This window comes from Candoia aspera, chromosome 5 (assembly GCF_035149785.1).
Source record: "Candoia aspera isolate rCanAsp1 chromosome 5, rCanAsp1.hap2, whole genome shotgun sequence".
NCBI lineage: Eukaryota > Metazoa > Chordata > Lepidosauria > Squamata > Boidae > Candoia > Candoia aspera.
The window spans coordinates 93,034,610-93,060,542 of NC_086157.1; the positions used below are offsets into that span (position 1 = coordinate 93,034,610).

The window sequence follows — 25,933 nt, forward strand, 5'->3', positions numbered from 1 at the left end:
AAACGTCAATGACTAGTGCTTGTCATTCTAGAACTGCATTTTGCATTTTGAGCACAACTTTTGAAAAGTGGAACAGTCTTACTTTATATTATAAAATTAGAATATAACTTCATTTTTCCTTGTGTTTATGAAACAACTGCGAACACACATGTAGCAGCAGTTTTAATCACTTTAAAATAAAGCTTCTAGTAGAATCTTGGTCTTCCGACTATGAATAAGACAGTTCTTTAATTCCACAGCTGAGCTACAGGTTCATGGAGAGAGTCTGAACAACTCTAAAATATAAGTATTTCAGATACTTCATATTTAGATCACATTATGTGTTGCCTACTTGAATAAAGGTTATGTAAAAGCTTGTCTTAGGATATTTGTATAAAAAGTAGTTTGTAAGAAGTATTAAGACAAGGGTTTTATAGTAACAATATGCATTTAATGTATAGAAGTCTTCCACCAAAGAGTTTATAATTAGACCTCAGTTTATTCATATAGAAAATGGGATTAATTTTTGTAGGATTGTATCTGTTCTTTTGTGAATGGGATACTCTGCCAAATGTATTTAGTTGGGAAGTTATGTATACTTAAGATCCATGAGCCGCTTAGTTAAAGTTAGCACAAGGGCATCAGGCTAAAGATTCCCTTATTGTTTTTTTCTGTATTTAACAACAAGGACTGGATCAGTGTTCAGGGTGGTTTTAGAACCCTTTACCCAGGCTGCGAAAGGGCGTTTTTGACGGTGCGGATGACGGTGCGGCTAAAGCAGTAAGGTTCCTTTTGCCTGCACTGAAAGTTATGCCATTGCCTACGAACCGCTCTCTTCATACACTGTGCTAGAGCAGCAGTTTCAGCCTCAGAGCTGTACATCCCGCCTCAGCCATCTCTCTTCCACTCATTTTTACATTTGCGCGCCCTTTCAATCCCCAGTGACGTATCTCCCGCCGCGACCAATCAGCAGCCTCTTCTGGTCAGGACAATGGAAGGTGTTCCTCCAACCCGCTTAGCTCCTGCCTCGGCGGCAGCCAATGACAAGAAGGCTGTGTTGAGAGTAATGTTACCAGTGCCGAGAAGAGTGAGGAGGCTGCGTATCGATCCAGCTCACAGCCATTGCAGTGCATTGGACTACATACGAGATCCAGGCAGCCTTGGTGGCCAGTGTGAGCGTGTTTGCGACTTGTGTGAACTGCGGCTCTTGAGTGTACGAGAGTGTGGCACAGGGTGAGTATACTGCGGGGTCCTTGGCTAGGCAGCCAGCCGGAGTTGGGGAGGCCGACGCTCCAAGCCTGGCAACGGTGAAGGCTTTGGGGTGCGAGGGGCAGGATTCGTTCCTCACAGCCACACACACAAAGGGGGGAATCGGGCTGGGACTGAGCACACACTTTCCTCGGCACCTCGGAGGCGGAGGAGGGTGGCGGGAAGGCGGTTAAGTCATTAAAAATAAAGCCTCCTGGGGAGTTTCAAGAAGTGGGGAAAAGGGACCATAAATCCTGGGACCCCCCCTCCCCGCCGTGCCCAAGATCCCTACAGTCACGATCAGGATCGGCGCCGTAAATCCGTGTAAATGGAGGAGGGAAGACTCGATCCGTTTTAGCCCGGCAAGCGGGGCGGCGGAAAGCGGTCCAAGTGTGAATAAGCTGCTTACATAGCACGGCAATACAGAGCCATCTAGCCATTGCTGCAGCGTCTGTGAGGGGTTGGGGGGGAAAGCGACGGACTCTCCACACGGGCGCCGTGGTCGGTCGGGTGGGGAGAAAAAACGGGGGGAAAATGGGGAGTGGGCGCGGGGGGGTCGCCTCGCCCGCAGGAAGCCCCGCGATGCTGAATTGCAGGAGTGTTTCTGGGCGTTGCTGGCCTCGGGGCGATAAATCACCTCGGGAACTGCGCTTGCTGTAACATGGCTGACGAGAGCCGTGTGTAGAGCAAGAGAAAACAAGGCGAGAGGAGGGCTGGCTTGCGCGCAGGCAGGGGGAGGCGCGGACGGGCGGGCGGGGGCGCAGTTCAGGGGAACTTTTTCAAGGCGCCTTTTCTCCCTGGGCGAGAAAGAGCGCCGGCGACCGTTTAAAAGTCCAGATCGGCCGCAGGTGAATTTTTGCCTTTCTCTCCCCCCCCCCCCGGGACTTAATTGGGGCTTTAAAAAATAAAATTAAAAGGAGAGGTTCTGGCGCGCTTTAGGAGAAACGAGACACTTCTCCCCCCCGTTCGCATTGCTTGCAATGCTGAGTGTGTGCGCCAGAGTACAGAGCGCACCGACACACACGCACACACACAAAGGGAAGGAAGGAGCCATATTCTCTGAGCAGCGGCCATTCCGAGAAGCGGCCTCTCTTCCTGCTAAACGAGTTGCTGCAAAGCCAATGCATGGGGAGCGCTCTTGGTATAGAGCCGCCGCCAAGCAGCGGGCAGGGCTCGGGTCCCGCGCACCCGCTGGCAGCGCAGCCTTTCCGCTGTAGCGGAGCGCCCGCGAATCGCATTTCAAGGGGACTTTCTCTCATCAACAAGGCGTTTGCACAAAATGGAAGGAGAATTGCTGCTGCCGGTGGTGACCTTCTTAAGCAGAAGCCTGCGCCATTGTAAAAAAAAAAAAAAATCCGCCCCGCTTCTTCGTATAATATTAAAGCACATGGAAACAGATGGATCCCACAGTTGTACGGTTTTAGCTGTGGTTACTGCTGGGTTCCAGCGTCCTTGTAAAAAAAGTCGATTAGTTATTAGGTATTTTTTCTCAACAAGCTTAAAAAAAACCCGCACGTGATACTTCACTTACCCATAATGTGGACTTGACTTGACTTTACCCCAAAGCTTTTCTAAAATTACATACTTGATTAATGTTGGAAACACTTAATAAGGCATGTTTAAAATGCTTACTATGGTGTGATTTTTTTTCTATTTTACTTTTTAAAAATGTTCTGCATTATAGGATGTAAATTAACAAAAGTTTAAGATGTGCTATATTACACGTTTAATAAAGTATGTTTGCAAATTATTCATTTAAATAACATGTTAAGGCAAATTAAATGTAACAGCATGTTCTTTATATTTTTTCCCTTTTTTTGTCTTTTTCCATTATTTAGTCCAATTACTCACATATCCTTATTTAATTCTGGGAGTTTCTCTGACCTGTGTTTCCACTACAGGCATGAGCAGTTCTTGATTTTTGAGTCTTGTTTACTTGACAGAAACTTTAGACTGGACATGTTTAGTCAGAAAACAAAAATCTTTTTCTGTCCACAGGCCGAACTGATAGGAAATTGTGTTTTTTATGACAATACTAGCCAAAACTGTTACACATTTCCTTACTTAAGTCGTTCAAATTAAAGCAGAGAAGTGCTTCATGACTAAGAAAACTCAGTATTTTTGCTCCTTAAAAGTTCAATGCAAATATGAAAAACCATTTAAACTTTTGAGAAACAAAAATACTTAAATTATAAACATTAACTTGAATATTGCTGGATCAGATGTAAGGTCTATCTTCTCCATAGTAGGAACTTCTGGTAGCTATATTTTTGATCCCTTATTTCTCTAATTCACACTGGGGCAGTTCTTTTTATTGTGTTACCAACATCCTTTTCTAGGTCTGTTGGTGGCAGCTCAGACCTCTCATTGTTTTTAAGAAGTAGGGCTTTTCTTTTTGGCTCAGTTGTAAAAGTGTTCATGCAGAACTGCATTTGTCACTTTATTGCCTATTTATTCATTTTGTAGAAATCATACTGGAACCCTTCACAACCTTTTTTTTAATAAATCCCCAATTTCCCTAACCAGTTTTAATATTTTCTTCCTTATAAAGCTTGTTTTGAATTGGCACATGGAAATTCCTCTCTATGAATATGCTCACTGTGTGCTTAGTGTCTGGAAAAGTCCATGATACATGCATTCCTCTTCCCCCCATCCCAGTGTTCTAGAACTTAGAAAAATTATATTCACACAATCCAGAAGGTTGGTGGAGCATTAGCATGTCAGTTTGGTTTGAAAACATCTCCAGAAATGTTGTGGTTGGTCTTAATCTGCAAAAAATGTTCTGGCATTTTAGAATGTGGCATGCCCCTTTGCAGGCCGTGGCCTGTTTCATCTGATGGGAAATTGGTTGTTGCATATGAATACCAATGGTTTCATTAGTATTTGTGATTAAACTCCACACCATAACAAGGGTGAGTAGAGTAAAGGAGAATGCTTCTGTACATAGATCATCTTACTGTACGGGTCTCATATGAAGGATTGTCAAGCAACATGGGAGGAAAACTTGTGATCCTTGGCCTAATTTTATACCTGAGGGAAGAAAATGAGAAATTGTGAGCGTACTTGAATTTAAATATAGGAAATAACTGGGGCAGATTTCTTCAGGTTAATGTACATGCATACCTGTGTACACATAGGGTAGTTTGGGGTAGTGTTACACAATAAGCAAGGTGTGTTTGGCAGCATAGTTTGAAAGCAGAAAAAAAAGATTCTCAAATTTTAGTGTTCCTTGACTTCTAGCCATACAAGTAGAAAATATTTTTCATCTAGGATTTTATGCTATGTGTCATAAAATTTGTGTGTGTGTGTGTACACACATGCATACACACATTCCTTGCAGTTAAGGAAAATATACTCTGAAACTCTAGTGTAACATTTTGTGATAGTTTGTATAAGCCCAGGCTGTTTGGAATCTTATGGCACATCAATAAAAATTAACTTGCATCCAATAATAAAAACTTGGAAGATGGAACATTTGTCACTGATTTATATCTTCATTATTCATCTGCAAATATGCTGGCAATTAAATCTCCAGAAACCTAATGTGGCACATACAGGGCTCTGATACACTCCTTTCCTTCTGTTTCCAGAGGATGTCCCAACTTTTGCTACAGATTTCCGTGCATTGCCATAACATTATTTAATTCTGTAGATCAGAAAACTTTTCCTTGGCCAAGGGCTATAGTTGACCTTTGGGGTGTCAAGGCCACATTCCAAAAAGTTGTGGGTGTGGCAAAGACATAAACTAAATTATAATTACATTATGCTTAATAAATATATTCTCTGCTCGTGTGTTTAGTATTTTCCCCTTCTGTCAGAGAAGGGAAGGGTTTTGGGGGCCTTGCACATACTTGTGGGGCTATTATCTCAAGCCTAGATAATAATCAAAGAAGTATCTTAGTATTTTACTGTAAACCACCCGGAGTCCCCCATTGGGGGAGATGGATGGTGACATAAATTTAATTAAATAAATTAAATAAATAAATAATAAAGAAGACTTGATTGCAACTTTTAAAATAAATAGTCCCAAAAGCAGGTAAGAATGCAGCTTTATCTCAGAATGTAAATTTGACCAATATTAATCAACTTATTTACTATGGAAATCCAAAATGGTTTGCCAAGAATTTTACTTTGTCTTTTAGAAATCCTCAAAAATGGGCAAAGGTGATCCTAAAAAGCCAAGAGGTAAAATGTCCTCATATGCCTATTTTGTGCAAACCTGCCGGGAAGAGCACAAGAAGAAACACCCAGATGCTTCAGTGAACTTCTCAGAGTTCTCAAAGAAATGTTCAGAAAGGTGGAAGGTACTATTCGTTTTATTTGCTAAAATAATAGTACAAAGCATGCTTACATTAATATAATTTAAAGGTTGTTGTTTAAAACAAATAATTTACTGACAAGAGGTTCAATTCCAAAATGGAACTGGAGATAGACTTTGATTGTGGATGCTTTCTGGTCATATTTTGCATATAGACTATGTCTGCTAAGGAAAAGGGGAAATTTGAAGATATGGCACGAGCTGACAAGGTTCGTTATGAAAGAGAAATGAAAAGTTACGTACCCCCCAAAGGAGAGTCAAAAAAGAAATTCAAGGATCCAAACGCACCAAAGAGGCCTCCGTAAGTAAATTTTTATGATTAGGATATATTGTAGTGGTATTACACTGATACTCATGCAGAAGATTAACAGTTGAAAAATAGTGTTTCACTATATTTAGTGTCCTGTTATAGTACTGTTTGTGAATAGTACTAAATATTTTGAAGCTGATATGCATAGCTCATTTATTAAATCTTACTTGTTCTGTAAATCTATTTTCAGTTCAGCATTTTTCTTATTTTGCTCTGAGTATCGTCCAAAAATTAAAGGAGAACATCCTGGTCTTTCTATTGGGGATGTTGCAAAGAAACTTGGAGAGATGTGGAATAATACATCTGCAGAGGATAAGCAGCCCTTTGAAAAGAAGGCTGCTAAACTGAAGGAGAAATATGAAAAGGTAAATTACAATCAGTCAATAAATAAATATTCCAGGTATTTATTGTGACTTTCATTGATGTTATCAGGAATACAACCATGTGTTGGTGCATTTTTTCTGGCATGCTGAATTCTTGTTTTCTCTTTTTCTATTAAAATTCCTAGTTGGTTGAAAAACCAAATAAACCAAAAAATGCGCCCAGGTATAAAAAGTCTTCCTTTCAGTGGAATATATTTTTAAGTAAATGTGGAAGCTGGAGTATTAGAAAGACTAGGTGGTAGTATTTTTAAAAAATAATTTGGATTAATGATATTTGTATCTCATAGTCAACTTTAATAGATTCATAATATTATGGCTTTAGTGCATGTTGATTAATATAAAAAAATAGGCTCCTATCTTAGAATATATGAAAGAAGTATCCACTGAATTTTCACAACCATGATAGGAACTATGTGGATTTTGTACTTAAAGATATTGACAAAATAATATACTATATGAAACCACTTTTAGTTTTGGGATTATAATACATGGTTTATTCCCTTGTTGGAACTGGAACTAAAGATAGACTTAATAACATTATGAACTATGGCTTTGTAGCAGCAGGGTGAATCCTATGAGTTGAGTATCAGCCCTAGAGAACTTTCAGAATATTTCTAAATTTAGAACACATTTTAGAATATTAAAACACTTATGGGCTTGTGTCATTGAAAAAAAGTTTTTAAAAAAACAAATAAAAATGAAATATTTGAGGATTAGTTTATTGAGTTTTACTATGCAGTTCAAAGGAATATAGTTTTTACATGCTGAAGGTGGCACTATCTACTCTTCAAGTGAATGTGAAATTTGTTAGACATTAAGCTGAATTCTTTCATTTAAACTTTATTAGGTGTAATGATAACCAGTCTTCTGTGTCATCCAAGCATGTTTTAGGTTCAGAATTACAATTTTGACTGGTTTGCATTTAAACTGAAGAACTATTGATCCTATTATGAACAGAGTTCATATTGTGTAAACCAAATTCTTTCTGCTTTTCAAACCAAGGATATTGCTGCATACCGAGCTAAGGGAAAGCCTGATGCAGCCAAAAAGGTAGCTCCTAAGCCTGAAAAAAGCAAGAAAAAGAAAGAAGAGGAAGATGATGATGAAGAAGATGAAGAGGAGGAGGAGGAAGAGGAGGAGGAAGAAGAGGAAGAAGAAGAGGAAGAAGATGATGAATAAGTCTTTTAGATCAGATTTTCTTGTCTATAAAAGCATTTAACCCCCCTGTACACAACTCACTCCTTTTAAAGAAAGGAAAAAAAAATTAAGCATAAGGCTGTGTAAGATTTGTTTTTAAACTGTACAGTGTCTTTTTTCCTTTTTCTTTTTTTGTATAGTTAAAAGCTACCAAATACGTCTCTTGGTAGACTTGTCCTTTAGTGGTATCTCAGCGGCCACTAATGTTGCCTAGTACAGAATGGGGGTTGTAAATTGGCATGGAAGTTTAAAGCAGGTTCTTGTTGGTGCACAGCACAAATTAGTTATACAAGCAGATGTAGTTTATTATTCATCTTCAGTTGTCTGCATCATAAAATAATAGTTGTTCTGTTAACTAAATACCACTCTGTAATTGCAAAAAAAGAAAAAAAGTTGTAGCTGTTGACATTCTGATTGCTTCTAAGTAAATACATTTTTAAAAAATTTAGTATTGTTGTCCTTTTAATAGGTGCCCTTGTAAAGTCAACATTTTCCCTTTTTTTCCTCTGGAAAGCTTAACTTTTTATGTTTCTGCCCTTTTGGGATCACGTCAGAATTTTGTCTCTTCATGTAATAAGTTGATAGAATGATACAAGAGCTTTGAGCAACATGCCCTATATAATCATGATAGGGTAGGAAATAAATATATACCAGAATATGCAAAAACATGTTTTTCCCCATGTAACTGGTCACAATAAAAAAATGTTCTTAACCAATTTGTATTTGCTCAACTTTTGCTATGTACAATATTCTACTGAGTTGTATAAATTTACCAGTTTTGGAAGGATGAGAATTAAAACCCAGTTCTGTGGCATGAAGTACTTCCAGGAGAAAAATAACTTAGGGTGCTTCTGAGACCACTGGGAAAGTATATTCTCGCTTTGATCTGCAAGGAATTTACGTGTAGTATTCTTCATTGGCCGGTAGTAAGTTGAATTTGCAAATACTTTAATACAGAGGAGAGAGTACTCTACCTAAGCAGGTAAAGTTAAATGCTAAATTACTGTAATCCTTTTAGGATACCATGTCAAGTGATAATTGTGGGCTTTATGCCATGGATACTCCTGGTAGTAAACGTCCCACAATAAAATACTTTACTTTGCTAATGTTTTTTATAAGTGATACCATTGTTTGATTTGTATAAATTCATGTTTTCAATCCACTACTAGTTTTAGCCCATTTTCAAAATTTTGTATTGTCTCAAATTAAAATGAGATGTATCTTTTTCTGTTATCTTTTATAACATTTTTGATGTCTGCCCATTTTGTAAGTTAAAATAGCAGTAGGGGGAAAGTACATTTTTTTCATTTAGCTGTGAAATGTAACATGGTATTCCAACAACCTCTGATTTGATAAAATACAGATTGCTTTGAAAACCAAAGTTAAATTTTTTGCATTTTCAGTAAAAATGCTGGCAGTTATGAACTCAGTGGAATGATCTGGGGATTGATTGACAATTCTGTAGTTATGAAATAATGGTGCCAGTGTTTAAAAAATAGCATTCTTGTAATTTTACACACTTTTTTGATGGAGTATTGTTTTGTTATACAATTTTGACTTTTAAGATTCTTACTTCAATTTTGCATTTGTTTATGTATAACCTCAGGAGAATATTGAACATCTGATTTCCTGGTTGATACTAATAAAATAATAATTACAGAGGTTTTATATATTTAGTTAAATTATTTTACTTAAAATATTTTCACTGGTTTAAACCACTCAAGTATATACAAACACTTTATTGAAATTCCATAAGCAGTAGTATTTGTCACTAAGATGGAGTGGTATTGTTAACCTTCAAAAATACAAATGTTTATGGAAGGAGTTTCAGGACCCCTGAAATTGCTTCGGTGGGTCTGCAGTTTCTACTAAGCAGACATCTGTTGTGGAAAAAGAAATGTTTTTTTTAATGTAGTTCTTGGACAATGCAATCCTATGCATCTCAGTTGGGAAATTAGTCTCAGGTCAAGATTTCTCCAGATAGCAAGTAAAAATTTCATCCAATGTTAACTCTTAAAACCAAGCTTGATTTTAGGTAATTTCCCTTTGCCCTAGCACCTCATTTAGCGTACATTTAGAAGAGCCACCAGCTATTGTAAATACTGTCACATAAGTGATGGTGGTACTTGCTAAACAATTAATGCAAATAACATGACTTCAGAGTATGTGGAAAGCTAGTGGGCCATTAATAAAAAATATTTTGATTTCAGAGGTTTTGAAAATGTAATTATAATCCCAATTATGCAGAAAGTAAAGAATAGAAAACTTTCACACTGAAGTGAAAGGATGAATTGTTGATTCTAAATGCATCATAACATAAGAGGCCCATAACAAGTTTTTAATTCTAAAATGTAAGGTAGGGCACCTTTTAAGACAGGTTGTATTTGCACAATACAGAGAACACATTTTAGCCTAAAGAGGGAACCCAATCCTTGGGTTTCGGTGTTCCTCCGAAATGGGGTTGAGTAAACCGTCATTAAGCATGTCTTGCAAATACCTCTAGGATGAGAATACTGTCTTTTCAAAGTGATCTTTTCTCAGACTGACACTAAAAGCATAGCACCGGGCATCTTTAAAATACTTTTAGTCAGATTCGGCTTTTGGAAATGTATGCACTTCATGTCTTACTGAACTAAAGATCTTGCATGTGTACAGTATGCACTTTCCATATCTGAAACTGACTTTCAGACTGAAGTACTATTTTAGCCATTTTTTAAAAAAATAAGATGTAAAAGGCCTTGCTAAATCAAGCTGCTGTTTTATTCCTGAAGCAGGCACCTGGATACCTGTGACAATAGCACCCTCTGCTTGTGTATCCTTGGCAAGGAGTTTTGAGAGGCATTTTGTCTGCCAACATGAAGAGGTTTGGCCATTAGTAGTAGTAGTAGCTGACAGCATTATCTAATATAATTTTGTTTAATCCCTTGTGATGCCATCATTCTTTCAGACTTACATACCGAATTACTTTTATCTGTCCTGAATTGCTGTAAATTCATTAGATGATTGTAAACTGCAGCCTTAAGTGAGAAAAGGCTGATGTTTTCTCTTTGCAAAGTCCTTTTTCTGTCTAAATAGCCCCAAATACTGATCGTCCTTTTAGGGCAGTTTTAGTTTCATCTTTTGAGTTGCCATTTCCTGCATTTTTCTCAGCTCTGCAAAGCATGACCAGATACATAAAAATTTCCATGTCTTGACACACACAAAACGGGGCTTTGATTTCCACCATCTTGACTTCATTTTACCGCACCCTGTGGACACCTCTGCTAGCATGGCTGGCTGGGGAATTCTGGGAGTTGAAGTCCATATGTCTTAAAGTTGCAAGGTTGAGAAATGCTGTTCTAATGTGTCTCCCTTTGCACTGATGCTGAACTGCACTTGTCTTTTTCATACTCATCTTCTCAGTGATACTTCTGGAGCTCTTTGCACTGTAGTTGTGATTTTATAGCCTGAATAATTTAGCGCTGTTAAAATTAAACTAGCTTTTTTAGCGATATAAGCCTTAAATTGAGGAAACCAAGGATGGGTTTCAGCAGTTCCATAAGAGCATCTTACAAATGAGCATTAGGAGGGAATGCACTGGATTTTTCAACATTTTTCTGCATATTTTGAATCAATTTGCTGTTTTGATGAGAAAGAGCTTTTTGTTGCTTTACAACATTTCTGTTTAATCTCCTAGACCAGAGGTCTGAGGCTCATGTCACAAGTCTTGCATGAGGATCGGTTTATTAGCCCAAGGGATATTACAGCTTTGATACGTGAATAGGAAAGTCTCTAGGAGCAACTTAACTGTTGGCTCTGCAGAAGACATCCTGGTAATTCATTAGTAATGCAATATTGCTGAATCTCCAGGCAAACATGTCTTCCCACCCCACCCAACTCCTGCTACAGCTGGTCCTGGGCAGTCACCTTGCCCTGGGCTCACAGATGTACCCTGCCCATGCAGCGTCTCTTTACCTGAGCCACTCTGGGAACGAAAGTCCATCACAGACTGGGCAAGAGCTAGGGCCTTCTCTTTCCTACCTGCCTGCCCCTCCGGCAACTCCTAATTGCTGTGGATTTAGGCGGAGAAGGAAACACAGCTCTGTGTCCAGATAGGCCAGGCCGAGAACTACAGTGCCTTGATATGGGGCTGAGTGCAACAACTCTTCGGCCTGACCCATTTGGACAGGATTGTGCTTTCTCCTCAGACTAAAGCTGGAGCAAGGAGGACCTGTGGAGGTGGAAGAAGCAGCAGTCGAGTGAGGCCTCAGCCTTAAGCAGGAGCACAGACACTCCTTGGCCGGCCCTGCACAGATGTGGAGTTGCTTCTTCTCAGTCTAAAGAAGGATATGTAGTTTGGAAAACTCAATGGTCTCTCTCCTGCTCGGTGTGCAAATGAAGTTCTTTCTATTCCTCTAAACCGCCCCACCCCCTGCTTCTTGACTCTGTCAGTCTGGCTTGCTCTCATCTCCCTGGTTACACTCATTGCAATGGGCAGGAACACTGCTGTTATCCTCCTTTGGGGTACTCCTCACCATGCGAGAGATTCAGTTCTTGCAGTTTCCTAAGTATGATTTCCAAGGTATTGCCTTGAACTGTAGCAAATGATTTGGAGGGCTGCATGCTGCCGAAAGGTTGTAAGTTTAAACCCCCTATCCTAGCCCTTACTCTGATACTGAGGCACCAGTATCCGTTTCTTTACGCACAAATGTGATCTATAACACAAATTCTCAATGCGGGTGCCAATTCAAGTTGTGGCTTAGTTCAGAGAATTCTTAAGTAAAAGTGGGGAGCAAGATAACACATGCTTGCAAATAAAGACTTCCACCTTGTATTCATGTGCCTTTTTTTTTTTCCTTCCTAGTGTTTTTCCTGCATATGTGGGGTCCACTTTTTTCAGATTAACCAAAAGTTGATCCATTGGTTGCAACAGGAATTGATTGACTGGCTTGTTGCCTGAGCCTGACATCAAAGGCTGAGAGAGAGCAACAGGCCCGGCTTTCATGCCTAAGGTGGACTAGAACTCCCAGTCTCCTGGTTTCTAGCCTGGAGCCTTAACCACTAGGCCAGACTGATTCTCTGATGTGCTGTATTTAATAAAGCAATAAAACAAAGCCACAATTTGTTTTTAGTTTGCTTCTCATGCTTTTTCTGTCTGGACAAAACCACAGTGCAATATTATTAAGGCACTCTAAGCTAACCTACATAAAATATAGCCTGCTTGTTAGCTGGGCCTGCTTGCTGAAGGAACAGGTGGTCAAAAGTGGGTATATTGACTTCTTCATAAACTTAATATGCCTGTATCTGTGTGATGTTTTAACTCACAGAGGGGGCAGTTGTCATATGCCTACACCCACAATATAAAGATATGTCCCATAGTTACTGTAAATGTTGAATCTAGATTTATTTATTTATTTACTTATCCAATTTTGATTTGATTCTGCCCAATTCCAACTGACTGAGTCACCCTTTGAAAATGTCCATTATAAGGAATATGCATAGGAGGTAGTTGGCTTACAAGAGAGGTGTAAAGTTAAAGAGTTTAATAGATGTAAGCATTTGGCTGCATATACAGGAGAACAACTGAAAAATGGTATCAAAAGCTTACAAGTCCATTTATGACTGAAGTGACAAATCAGCCTCAGAAATAAATAAATAGATGATAGATAGATATAGATAGATAGATAGATAGAGCTTATGCCATAAGGAATCAGTATTTATTGCAACCCATAGTTTGATAATTAGAACCAGAGTCACTGGCATATAACAATAATTTGTGTTTTTTCCAGGTGTCAAAGTCTTCTCTGCTGTGTTTACTGCTCTGATAAACTTTAAAGACTTTCAGAACAAAAGCCAACAAGCCATGCACTGAACTAATATCTAAGTGGAAATGTTCACCCGCAGCTTTCAAATTATATTATTTCAAATTTAATATCCAAATTATGATTTATGGCAGGGATAAGCAGTCTTTTTAGGTGGCAGGCATCATATGCAATTTCATGCATTGCGGCGGGCACCCATAAATAAATACGTTTTAAAATTAAAAATACGTATTTGCTTTAATTGAAAAGTCCTTCATCTTATAACATTTTATGGGTGGTCTCAAGATCTATCTCTCTTGAGATTTTTGCCTAGTATTATTACTATTATTTAATTTTGAAGGTTAGTGGATACAGTTAAGGGTGTCGTGGGTGTTAAGTGGCTTTGGAGAACATATTGCTAATCCCTAATATATGGAAAGGTTGCCTTCAGTCTCTTGTAACTTTTTTCTGACTATCAGAAGCTGCCTATTAAATGGACTGACTCATAGAAGGTAGCACAGCTTGGTCCAAGTTGGAGCAAATAATGATATAACATTTGGGCTGAATTTGCTGACATACAATGTTGGTTTTGGGGATCTATGCCAAATTTCTATGAAAGAATATCAGGGAAAAAAAATCAGGGTGGGTTTTCCAGGATACTACTATGAACAGCATTTCCTGAGTTTCTAGAAGCAATTTTATTCTTATTTTCATATGGTACTGCAATATCTTTTATTTGCATTATATTTTGTTAAATAAAATAAATATTTTGTTACTTATTTATATCTATCATATACACTAGCCTCCTGGTCACAGGGCATGTTTTTGTAAATGTATTTTGCATTTAAAATGTTATTACTTTATTATAATAAACACAGTTCTGTAATGGTAAGTTGTAGGACTTCTTTGAACAGCTGGAAATCCATAGCTAATGGATAAAACATATTTATTTTACAGAGATTATGGGAGGAAGATTACTATTTGTGATATAGTTTACCATATCTACATATGGAAAAGAAGTGTTCAGATACATAGAAAAACTGCAGGAAGCTTGCAGGAAATGCAGAAGGAAATAGCAACAGAGCAGAATGACCTTGCACTGTTTTAATGCAACTATAGTACTTAAAAAAATATCTCCTAGTCATGATTGAATTTCCTGCCACATCTTTTACAAAAAGAGAGAGCTGCTAATCCAGCACAGAAAATTCTCAATGAAAAAAAGAACATAAAATATATGCAATATTTTTCTAGATCTCCCATACTGCCTAATCCTTAAGAAGTCATAATTATAGTTTTGATCAATTTATTAATAAAACGTCTATACAGGCCTAACTTAAGAAGAGCTGATAAATCCTATTTAGCTCAGTTACAATCACTCTTAACATTTTTGTAGAATTAGACACTGGATTTAATTTACACAAAGTACTTCTTGCCAGTAAATAGGCTTGAGCAAAGGGCCAAATTCAATAGAATGAGTGGGTGACAAGCATAATGATCACCAGGCTTTCATTGGAAAGAAAAATCAAATGAATAAGTAAATATTGATCTGGCTTGCAAAAGAGAGAAGGAGGTAGGCATCCTAGTGGACTATAAAGTGAACATGAGCAAGGAGTATGATGTAGTTGCTTAAAAGTCCAATGCAAATTTAGAATACAGTAACAGAAGAACTGTCCAGACTGCAGGAGGGAATGGTCACATGCTGTATTCTTACCTAATTATACTGCTATTGGAATAATGTGTCCAGTTCTGGGCACTACACTTTAACAGAGATCTGGTGAAATAGGAGAAGGTTCAGAGGAGAGATAGTAGATGAAGTGTATGGAAACTAGTGAGGCCTATGAGGAATGGTTAAAGAAACTGGATGTGATTAACCTGCAGAAGAGAGAACCAAAGGGGAGAGATGAAAGTGGTCTTTAATGTCTAAAAGAATTCACATGAACAGACCTCTTTGTTAAAACTAAGGGCAAGGTAAAGACATTGAAATTAAGAAAAAGGTTAAAAATTAGGAGTAGTTTCCTGATGGTAAGAGCTGTTGAACTGTGGAATAATCTGCTTGAGACTGTTATGGACTCTTCTGTAGTGGAGACTTTCAAATGTGAGCTGGATGGCCACATGCTGGGGATGATTTAGTCGATTGTTGCAATGAGCAGAAGTCTGGACTAGATGACCTATATTGGTCCCATTGTTACTTGGAGCAACATATCTGGAGTTCTACAGTTTCACTGCTAAATAGCAACAAATAAGCATACTATAATTTATATAATTATAAAAATGTGTGTGTCTGTCTGTCTCTCTCTTAAAACCCCAAAATACATCCAAATAATGAGACAGCCCTTGGTAGCTGAAACAGTACTTATGGGAACAGTCTTCTCCAAATTCAGTTCAAGAAATAGATCTAAATAATAAGTGAGAGATAAATGAAACACTTTTTAGAATTCAGCAAATTTATTTGAAGTTCTTTTAACTGAATGGTAGTGTACATGATTACAGATGATATATAAATAAATCAAACTAACCTGACTTTATCCACGTCTTGAAGATTTACCATACTGATTATATGAACAAATTTGGAACAGTAATCAGAGAGTACCAAAAGAATAGGAAGGATTAGGGGAGACAAAACAAACAAACAAAAAACCCCACCCCAAACTAAACAAACCATAATTATCTCAAAAAAGGTTTTTAAAAAAGGACATGGAAAATTGCTCAGCAGATTTACATATGTAGATGCAGATATGGGTGAGATTATTATAATGAAAATAGAAATATAATGTATCTCACTGGGGCCAGGTGAGCTTGTGTTTATTCATTCCACTGCCAAGATTCAGATTGGTTCCTTCTTAGGGAAGACTTTGAATATTCCTTCAAAGAGAGAGGACACCTTCAAATAAAGGAGCATGTAAAGTAAAATTTGGCTGGCCTATTAGGAAGCCAAACACTAGTGGAAAAGCAGGTGGATTGAAAGATTTACTGATGAGGATCATGGAAGACGAGAAAGACAGAGGAGATGCGTTGAGAAAATCACAAATAAGATGCTGACAGTGGAACCTTGCGGAGCAGACTTGCCTCCCTGGCTTTCCCATTGTCTTGTTCCCTCCTTTGGGACTCCATCTATACAGCCACTTAGAATGACAGCATAAGCCAGGGTTTCTCAGCCAGGGTTCCATGAGAGGTCACTTGGGGTTCCCTGGCAGATCATGCTTCATTTAAAAAATTAGTCCAAATTTGGGCAACATTAAAGAAGTAAGTTTCATTCCTTATTTTCAGTTTAAGAACACTGTTAATGCATATATACAGTTCTACCCATGAAACAAACATAATTATTTTGTAACTTCTGGCCTATATTTGAGCCTGAATGTTCAGGGGTTCCCCGAGGCCTGAAAATATTTCAAGGGTTCCTCCAGGGTCAAAAGGTTGAGAAATAAGGCAAGGGTATGCAAGTCCCTTTACTCAAGAACTGCACACGTTGAAAGCTCCAACTCAAAAGCAGGTGAAGCCACAGCCCCTTTTGGGAGAAGAATTTGAGGATGCTTAAGAATGAAATGGATGCTTCAAAAAGCTTTTAAAAGCGCCCCCAATTTTGACCCCTTCTATTTGGGGAGGGCTTTGCAGGGTTGTGTTGAGAAAAGGGGAGCTAGTAGGCTCACCCCTCGCATAAAGTAAATGGAAGCTGCTACTCTTTCTTTGCAATTATCACTATTGTGTTGCTGAGAGGGAGCAGGAAGTTGTAGTAAAAGGGGGGAAAGAGCATTCCCAGAATAGGGAAAGAGCCTCTTGCTGGGTAGCAGATCATAGGAGATGTCCAACAGTGTCAACCCGGGACACCAAAACTGATACAAGTGTAGGATGCACAGCAGTAGAAGGTGAAGAGATATATGAGAGAGGGAAGAATATAAACAAAGTACAAAGGGAGATGGGCTGACGCAGGTCAAAACGCACAAGTAAAGAAATTTCATGATGAGATTAATGAGGTGTTAAAAAAGCCATCCAAAGCAATGTACATTACAGATAGTCCTTGCTTAATGACCACAAATGAGACCAGAATTTCTGTTGCTAAGAGGTCATTAAATGAATCCGACCCATTTCACAACCTTTTTTGTGGTGGTCATTAAGTGAACCACATGGTCATTACATGAACCATGTGGTTCCCCACTGATTTTGCTTGCCAGAAGCCGGCCAGGAAGGTAGAAAACGGCAAGCATGTGACCATGGGATGCTGCGATGGTTGTAAGTGCAAGGACCGGTTGTAAGTCAGTTTTTCAGCACTGTCATAAATCCGAACTGTCACCAAAGAGTCGCTTCATGTGAGGTGGGCAGTGATGAAATTTGAAATATAAATAAATAAATAAATGGTTGTTAAGCGAGGACTACCGTACAGCATCACCTCCTCATATAGAATGCTTCAAAAATGCATCCATGATGTGCAATGTACACCTAATAATATAAAGTATGAGTCCTAACAAATATTTGACAACATGTGTTCTGCAAATACCAGGGAACTGGATTTGGCTGGATTTTCCTTATTGAGGAAACATGAAATAACAGATCTGTGCTTGTTGCTGTCTAATATGTAAAATGGCCCACAGGGTGTGAACTTTGTGAAAGAAAAGCAACCATGTTTCCTATTTATGTGTACATTAGCTGACATTGGCTACTGCTAATGATTTGGAATTAGCAAAAGTTATATCTAAGAACTTCTTGATAAAGAAATCCATACATCAAAACAGTCACATAAATGTTTGGGGACTGTATGAGGAATAATATTTGAATTATTTGAAAGAATAAAAATAATTATACAGCTTTGCAAAGTCAGAGCTATTCCAAACTTTAAAATATTGACTTATAGATACTGTACATACTCACTTTCCAGTTACAAACTGACACTCCATCATTGCACTGGAAGCACCAATGAAAATTTTTCCATATGTCAAGGCTTAACGATTTATTAAAATTTGGCTAAGAGATCTCGCTGTATCTGTACCATCTATCTGTCTATCTATCTGAATATTTTTTATGTGTCTTTTTTTCTTCTTAATTTTTTTGTATAATAATGAAAAATAGAAGACACGAACAGCATTCTATAAATGTACTTTTTATTTTTCTGGATTAAATGTTTTAATCATCAAAAAAGAGAGTAAAGGATAAAAATAGTCCAATTTGTTATTGTCTTCTAGTGGTGAGGCAGTGTGAACAACGTTCAGTGTGAGAGAGGGATATTATTAAACTGGCTTTCCTGCATGCTCTGTAAAAGGAAATTGTTAATACTTTTAGCATATGCTTCAGTTGTTTACTTTAATTACTTGTGAAAAAAACAGCTGCAATCTTAACGATGCTGTTTGGAAGGTTGAAAATCAAACTGTATTTATTCTTACCACATTATTCTTGTAATGTAAAATAAGGTGGCAAACTCAAGAGCAAGAATGTTTATTATTCGTGTTGCTCTGAATTATAACTGGGAGCATGTTAATAATTGTCAGTTAATTTCCAACTACAATAATAGATTTAATTAATAACTGAAGCTAATGCAACAAAATGTTGCTTTGTAGTTTTACATTTTATTTTCTTTTTTTAATAGGAGAGCTTCTGTTCAGTGTTATGGTCAGTCAAGCCTTCCTTGAGATTATAAGATTCTTTGGATAGTGTGCTGGCCATAAAACTTTTAAAATAAATAAATACTCCATTAAACTCTTCTCTATTTGTTTGCATTATATTGATATTTAGCATTCTTCATCTTCATTATATTGCTTTTTAAGATTCTGGTTTTTTTATGACACTTCTGCAAATAAAAACCATCATCCTTCCAGCATAATGTTTCAGTGATCGTATATTGGCTCCACATCCTTTGTCATTCATGATCTCGGTTCATTATTGAGAGAATGTACATATTTGTACGCAATGAAAATATCAATATGGGTATCTTGTAAAACTGATTGAAAACAACTGAATGATCAAATCCAGTAATTGTTTTGGAAAGCAAAGGTCATTTTAAAAATACTTTCAGTTTTCTATTACAATACCTCAAAGTCAAAGCAGGTTTAAGTGATTAAAACTATAGTATTTACATGACAACTGAAACTTTAGTTAATCATTTTACCATTTTACTAACAGTGAAAATGGAGAAAAATTTACCGAATATATAAATATTTCCTTAGGTAAGTAAATAAGACTCTAATAAATGCTACATCTTTTTTTTTTCCAAATATCCTGCGGGTTGGTGCAGAAGCATGGTAGCCACTTTAATGTCATGGAAAAGAAAAGAAAAGAGACTATAGATGTGACATAAAACGTGTGTGTGTGTGTGTAAACTCAAATTTAGAAACCATTATTCTAACTGAAATAGAAATACAATACTTCTCTCTGTAATGAGAACAGAAAAAACTATGACCTCCGGGCTTGCTTGGCCTGCTATCCAGATGCAAACTATTGATGGTCAATTTCAAGCCTGATTTGAAAGCCTGAACAGCCTCCAGCCTGTTTTGCCTCAACTTATTTTGCTCTTTATTTAATTTCAAAATTAATGAAATACTGCAATTAAAAACAAATCAAAGCTTTTGTAAATTTAGGGAAACATCTAAATGTGTTATTTTAGTACTCTGACATCCGATTGGAAGAAGCAGCTTCAAAAGTATTTCCTAGAGAGCTGCAGGAGCAACAGCCGGTAAGCAACTGTTCAGCTTTTCAAAGACAACTTCACTTTTTTCACGCTTTCTTCTCCATTTTCCCTGCTCTTGCTATTTTTAAATTGGGAGGGAGGAGTTTTATCAAACCACAAAGGTCCCCTCACCAATCCTGATATGTCCCCTGTATGAATATGTCTCACTGACCAAGAATTACTCTAGTGCACTGGTCAGGCGGCATCTTTGATGTCCAGCATTGTAGGATGAGCTCCTACAAGCACACTTTGGGCGCTTATGGGATATAGTCCAGCAGACAACGCACAATCTTCTTTTAAAAGCTAAAGTGTCTGTTTCACATCCTGTTTGAGTTTTGTTTGCCACATTTTGAGGGCAGATACTGAAACTGATTGCCTGGTCTGCAAGGGGGGAGTTTTCTTTGCTGTTTTTAAAAGGATTTAACTAAGGATACCTTATCTGGGCTGCAAAACTCCATATGATCAGTAGATGGCAGCAAAAGGCTGGCTTTCTTTGGTACCTTTTCCGTTGCCATCTAGTGTTCTTCAAGGTTCTGGCAGCAAATATCTAAGAGCCATTGTTTAAGCATAACATGTTTTCTCCATGGCTCAGGTAAAGCGTTATCTACCACATAGCCAATCTCTAACCTGCCACAAGAAGACTTTATTTTTATTTTATTAAATGTATATGGCCACACAGTTTCAAAACAACTCTGGGTGGTGGTGTACAATAAATGCTAACAAAATATAAATAAAACCCCAAAAACATCTAAGAAAAAAACCATTTGAAACAATCTTCAACAGCAGCCTCAGCACCAAACAGTGGTATCTTTATTTCTTATTTGCATGGAAAGAGAGCAGTTTGGTGTCATGGCAAAGGGGCTGAAGTAGAAAGTCCAGGCATGAAAGCCAGCTTGGGTGACTTTGGACTAGTCATCTCACAGACTTGTTCTGGTGGGGAAGATAGGAGGCAGAAGCATTAGGTACATACACGGTCTTGAGTTGGCCCAAAATAAAGGTGGATTTTTTTTCCTAATCTGCTGAATTATGTCCGATTCTCAGAGACTTCCTGGACAAGACCCTGCAGTTTTCCTGAGCTAAGTTGAAGTCCACACATTTTAAAGTCGCCAAGGTTGAGAAACACTGATCTAGGGCAGTGTTTCTCAACCTCATCAACTCAACAACCCAGCTCATGCTCACTTTAGTCAGGGTATATTATTCTTGACTATTTCATTAAAAATCAAAAGCCTTATGCCCTTAAGAAGCGGGATTCAGTCTAGAGTCAGAGTTTAATATTTCCGGTTAACTCTGGAGGGCCGCATTCTACCAAGACTTTTCTCCTAAACTCTGAAGCCCTTTCACCCTTCTGCTTTTTGCCCAAGCGTACTTATTCAGTCTTTAATGGGGAAAGATTATTGTAAACGTCCCCAATCCAGTCTCCTGCTGATCATGCAAAGTATTCCTGCAATTTTCTCCAGAACCACTCAGCTACATCTTGCCATTGTCTTCTATAGCACTGATTCTCAACCTCGGCAACCTTAAGATGTGTGAACTTCAGTTCCTAGAATTCCCCAGCTAGTGCTGGCTGGGGAATTCTGGGAGTTGAAGTCCATACATCTTAAAGTTGCCAAGGTTGAAAAACACTGATCTAGAGGGCACAGGAAGAGAGGCTGTTGGAAGATCCAAACTATCTCGCCACGAAAGCCAGAGGGGCCTCAAGCACAATGCTGGGTGACCAGAAGGAGCCCATAGGAGCTGTGCTAATCCCAACCCAAGGGGCCACTGGATTGTGCCACAGACATGGTTGGTGAAGCAGTGAAGACAACATGTTTGATTGTATTCACAGCAATATGTAGGATAAGAGGAAGAACGGTTCTTTCATGTAAGAACAACTTAGGGATGACTTAAGGATGCCTCAGAAATGGGCTGGGGATCAGATGAAGGCAATGTCATGAGGCCACAGCAGGACAGGAAAAAAGACAAATTTGTGCCATGGTTAAATGCAAGTGAGGAAAGGCTTGTGTTCACTTTTGGGGCTCGATTTTTCCCTGTGAAGGCCCAGCTCCAGCCCAAGAGCGGAACAAAAGCAGTAGCAGTGCTGGAAAAACAAGAGTACTGGTAACACCCACTTGTATGCCAACAAGGATATTGCAAAATATGTCATTAGAGGGGAGGTTTCTTCCGCAGCAGCGTACAGTGAAGCTGTCTCAAAGAAAAAGTGTTTATCCTCAGGGCAGGCCTGAACCAGGTTTTTTGATGGTTCACAGATTCAAAGTTGATCTGCAAACGTCAGGTAGGGCAAGTTTGTGCCACCCTGATTTAGCAGCTTGAATAAGAAAGGTAACATCAGTTAATAGCAAGCATTGCAGGGGGAGGAAGAGGTCCTAAAATTGTGCTTCTGTGTACAGTGAGGGTGTTGGTCTTTTTGCTTTTATTTTGTTGTAAAAGTTACGCAGCTGTAAGCAGGGCATAGATAGGCAGTTTGTACACAGGATGCTGTTGCTTTGAGTTGCTAAGTTTTGTTTTGCTTTTGTGGCTTTTCAAAGACATTTTCCAAGTAACTTAATTTGTTTTGAATGCAGGGAGTTCATTTTGCCTTACGTCAGGCTGTGGAGCAGCAAGAATGGCTCCTCCAATCACCCGTTTTTATTGTGCAAACAGCTGCAACTTTGTTAAGAGAGTCAAGAATTATCTTCACACTTTTGTAAATGGTTTAAGAAAGAGAACTTTTTGCAAACCAAATGTCTCTCTCCTTCACCCAAAATAAACACCTTTTATTGGTGCCTTTCTTGCTTCTTTTAACTTTTGCATGCCTTTTGATTTTTACCTTAAGCTTCTTTAAAGAATGGGAAGGTCTTGTTACCTTCAAGCAAGTGCTTTTACAAGTCTCCTGTTAAATTATAACTTTTTTGCTTAATTATATCTATAAAAGGAAGACTAACAATAACATAATAATAATGGTTTTTTAAAATGTGCTTTTAAAAGGCTATAAGTAATGCTTAATACTTACTCATTTGCATTTTGTTGGGAATTTTATTGTACAATTTATAACCTATCTTTGATTCAAAAGTCCATAAGGCCGGTGTCCAAATTACAGTATTAGATTACTGTCAGTTCAAAAATAATATATATTAACCCATGAACACTATCATTGATTGAAAAAACAAAGAAAAAAATCATAATACATATTAAATTCTCAAATAATGACCTTAAAAGTATTGTCTATGAGCATAGTTCAGTCAGGAAAAGTCCTGTTCATGTCAATGGGAGAAATCTAAGCATATGTTTACTTCTCCTATAGCACTTAGCACTGGTCCATATTCTAACACACTATCACCTATACACTATTGTTATTTGACTTGGATTAGTCTCACCTGTTACTTAAGCCAACTGCCTTTTTAATGGCACTAGTTAAACAGTGCATGACAAGTATAATATTGTCTGTGACAACTTTTTCCAACTTTCAAAGGTCAAGATTTCAACTCCCAGAATTTCTAGCAGGCACAGTATGATGACTGGGTACTTTTAGAGGATACCAGATTGGGGGAAGGTAGGTATATGTAGGGGACAGTCAGATCACATGGTGTAGCTCCTGGAGTTGGTGAGGTCTAGATAAAAACTTTACATTAGAACAATCCTGCTAGATCAGCAGAAGCAAAGAAGCCAGAAAAATGCTTTCAGGAAATCCCTAATCAGAAGACCAGCCTTCCCTAGCAGAATAGGCAAGCAAGTATTTAAAGATATATATTGTGTAGAAGACTATTTTGCCATCATAATTAATTTTTGCTAACAAATATATCTTCCATGAATTTGAGTTTTTAAAATTCCCTCCAGGCTGGTGTCTATTATATTTTGTGGCAATAAAATTCATCCATTAAATATTTATTATTTGAATGTCTGTTAAAAAAAATATCCCTTATTGCCTTGACAAGTCCCTGCAGTTTTCTTGGCAAGATTTTCAGAGGTGGTTTGCCATTGCCTCCTTCTTAGGGCTGAGAGAGAGTAACTTGCCCAAGGTGACCCAGCTGGCTTTGTGCCTACCACTACACCAAACTGGCTCTCATGAATGACTGTTATCTTTGGTCTATTCAAAATGAAGGAAACCTTAAGTTCTAGCAATGCCAAGAGAACATTTATGGGAGCAAGGCATATTTTCCTTTCTACCCATTCACAGGCATCTTCTTTTAAGGAGGAAAGAAACTGCAGTGGGGGACGGGACCACATCTGTGTTTACTTGTGAGTCAGATGTTCTTAATATGCACTTAATGTAGGAAGATGAATATGATTTTGGGTCCCTCCTCACAATGATGCTAATATGTAGTCTTTGAGTCAACAGAAAAAAATATGCCAGCATAATTTGTGCTGCTGTTATGGCCAAACTCCAAGCTGTCTCAGTGAGAAGGCTTGCTAGAGGTCTTATGCTTACATGTTTACCATGAGAGAATTTCAGAGCAGTGATTGGCAGATTCTTCTGGCATTATTTCCCCTCCTATCCAGTGACACCAGCTACTGTCCTACAATTGGATAGGAGAAACCAAAGGCATGAGGATAGGTTGGGAAGACAGTCATACTGGACAGCAGTACATGAGAAAAACATCTAGATGTATTGGTGGATCCCAAGCCATGAGCCATTACTGCGGGTACATCAATCATCTGAAGGGCTACTATGTAGAAATAGGGCACTGGTGTCAAAAATTGTTCCACAAGACGAGAAACAATGTGGTAATGGAATCCAGCATTGGGCAGGAGATTAGTTGATCTCCAAGATCCCTCCCAACTCTTACATTCCATGATTCTATGTCCAGCTACTCCTAGATACTTGGCGCACCCATTTCTGATATTTGAATAGATGTAGCAGTTTTCCAGAGCTCAAATTTTAATCACAGGATAATTTGTGGAAAGTATTTCTGTGGCCAGAATCAATATTTGAAAGTAAGTATTATAATCACAACAATTGTATATTAAATAGTACAATTTTACATTGTACTATTTAATATACAATTAAGTTAAATGAACTATCCCCATTTGAGGATTAAAAGACAAAGCAGGAAGTCAATATCTACCTTAAGGCTTCTATTAATTATATAAAAAAGAAACTACTTTAAAGATATTTGTGGTCTTTTTATTTTTCTAAAAAAATCTATGCGGCCTTCAAAACCATCTGTTTTCACAGTGTATCCTGACTTTATTCTTCTCTTATAGATAAGGAGCCAATACTTTCACACAAAAGTTGCATTCACATATCATACTATAGCTTGGTTTCTTTAGCAAGGAATTCTGGAATAAGCCACAATTGGCTAAGTTCACATAGCCTGCTAAACGAAAGCCAGATTACATTTTGGCTTATTGCCACTACTAGGCTATTAAAAGTTACGTGGCCCAAAATACAGTTTAAGAGAGTAATTTCTCTGGAAGGATTTTCTTACTATCACCATTATTGCATTGAGTTTACAATGGCTACAGTTGTTCCAAGCTTGGGGAAAAAAACCTTTCCCATCTCTGCCTTTGGGTTATTTGGCTGGGAGCACTAGATGGGCAGATCTGAAGCATGCAGTGGCTGGCTTACAGCCAAAAGTGTGGGGGACATCTTCTCTTTTTATGAGACATCTTTTTGACAGTCTCTTCACTCTAGTCCAAGCTGTAGACAAGAATAGATCCCTTTTACAAGAGATCTTATTGATATCTTGAAATTTCTCATGAAATTAGCTTGGAAGTCACATGTGGACTGCAGGTTGTCCATCACCTAAAAACAAATATACTACAATATGAATTAGTGCAGGGATCCAAAAAAAAATGCTGCCTACAGGCTACATATGGTTTACTGGTCTCCAGAGACTCCTTGATTGAGCAGGACTAAAAAAATTGGCCAGATATAGTCTGTGTGTGTGTTCTGAGGGCTTTAGGGCAGATTTAAGTGACACATTATGTGCCTCAAGCCTTTCAGAGATTTTAGATACCCTTTTCACCCCTAAAAACTCAATGTCCCCCTCCCTGGGTGTGGCATGTACACTACTGGGCAAGAAAATCATGGCTACCCACCTTATGAAACACAACTCTGAGCAGCTCACAACAACAATAATAAAAACA

General features: G+C 38.1%; 1 protein-coding gene across 2 annotated transcripts; it reads left to right on the forward strand.

Annotated features, from left to right (window-relative positions):
• Positions 1–1,045: 1,045 nt before the first annotated feature.
• On the forward strand, positions 1,046–9,103 carry HMGB1 (high mobility group box 1). Of its 2 annotated transcripts, none has more exons than XM_063305719.1 (5): positions 1,046–1,212; positions 5,370–5,531; positions 5,701–5,846; positions 6,046–6,220; positions 7,241–9,103. In XM_063305719.1, exons 2-5 carry the CDS (start codon positions 5,382–5,384, stop codon positions 7,415–7,417), a joined length of 648 nt encoding a protein of 215 aa, XP_063161789.1. In that variant the 5' UTR covers positions 1,046–1,212; positions 5,370–5,381; the 3' UTR covers positions 7,418–9,103. The 2 variants fall into 2 exon arrangements, with proteins under 2 accessions (XP_063161789.1, XP_063161790.1); XM_063305720.1 differs by lacking the exon at positions 1,046–1,212 and adding an exon at positions 1,997–2,075.
• The last annotated feature ends 16,830 nt before the right edge of the window (positions 9,104–25,933 follow it).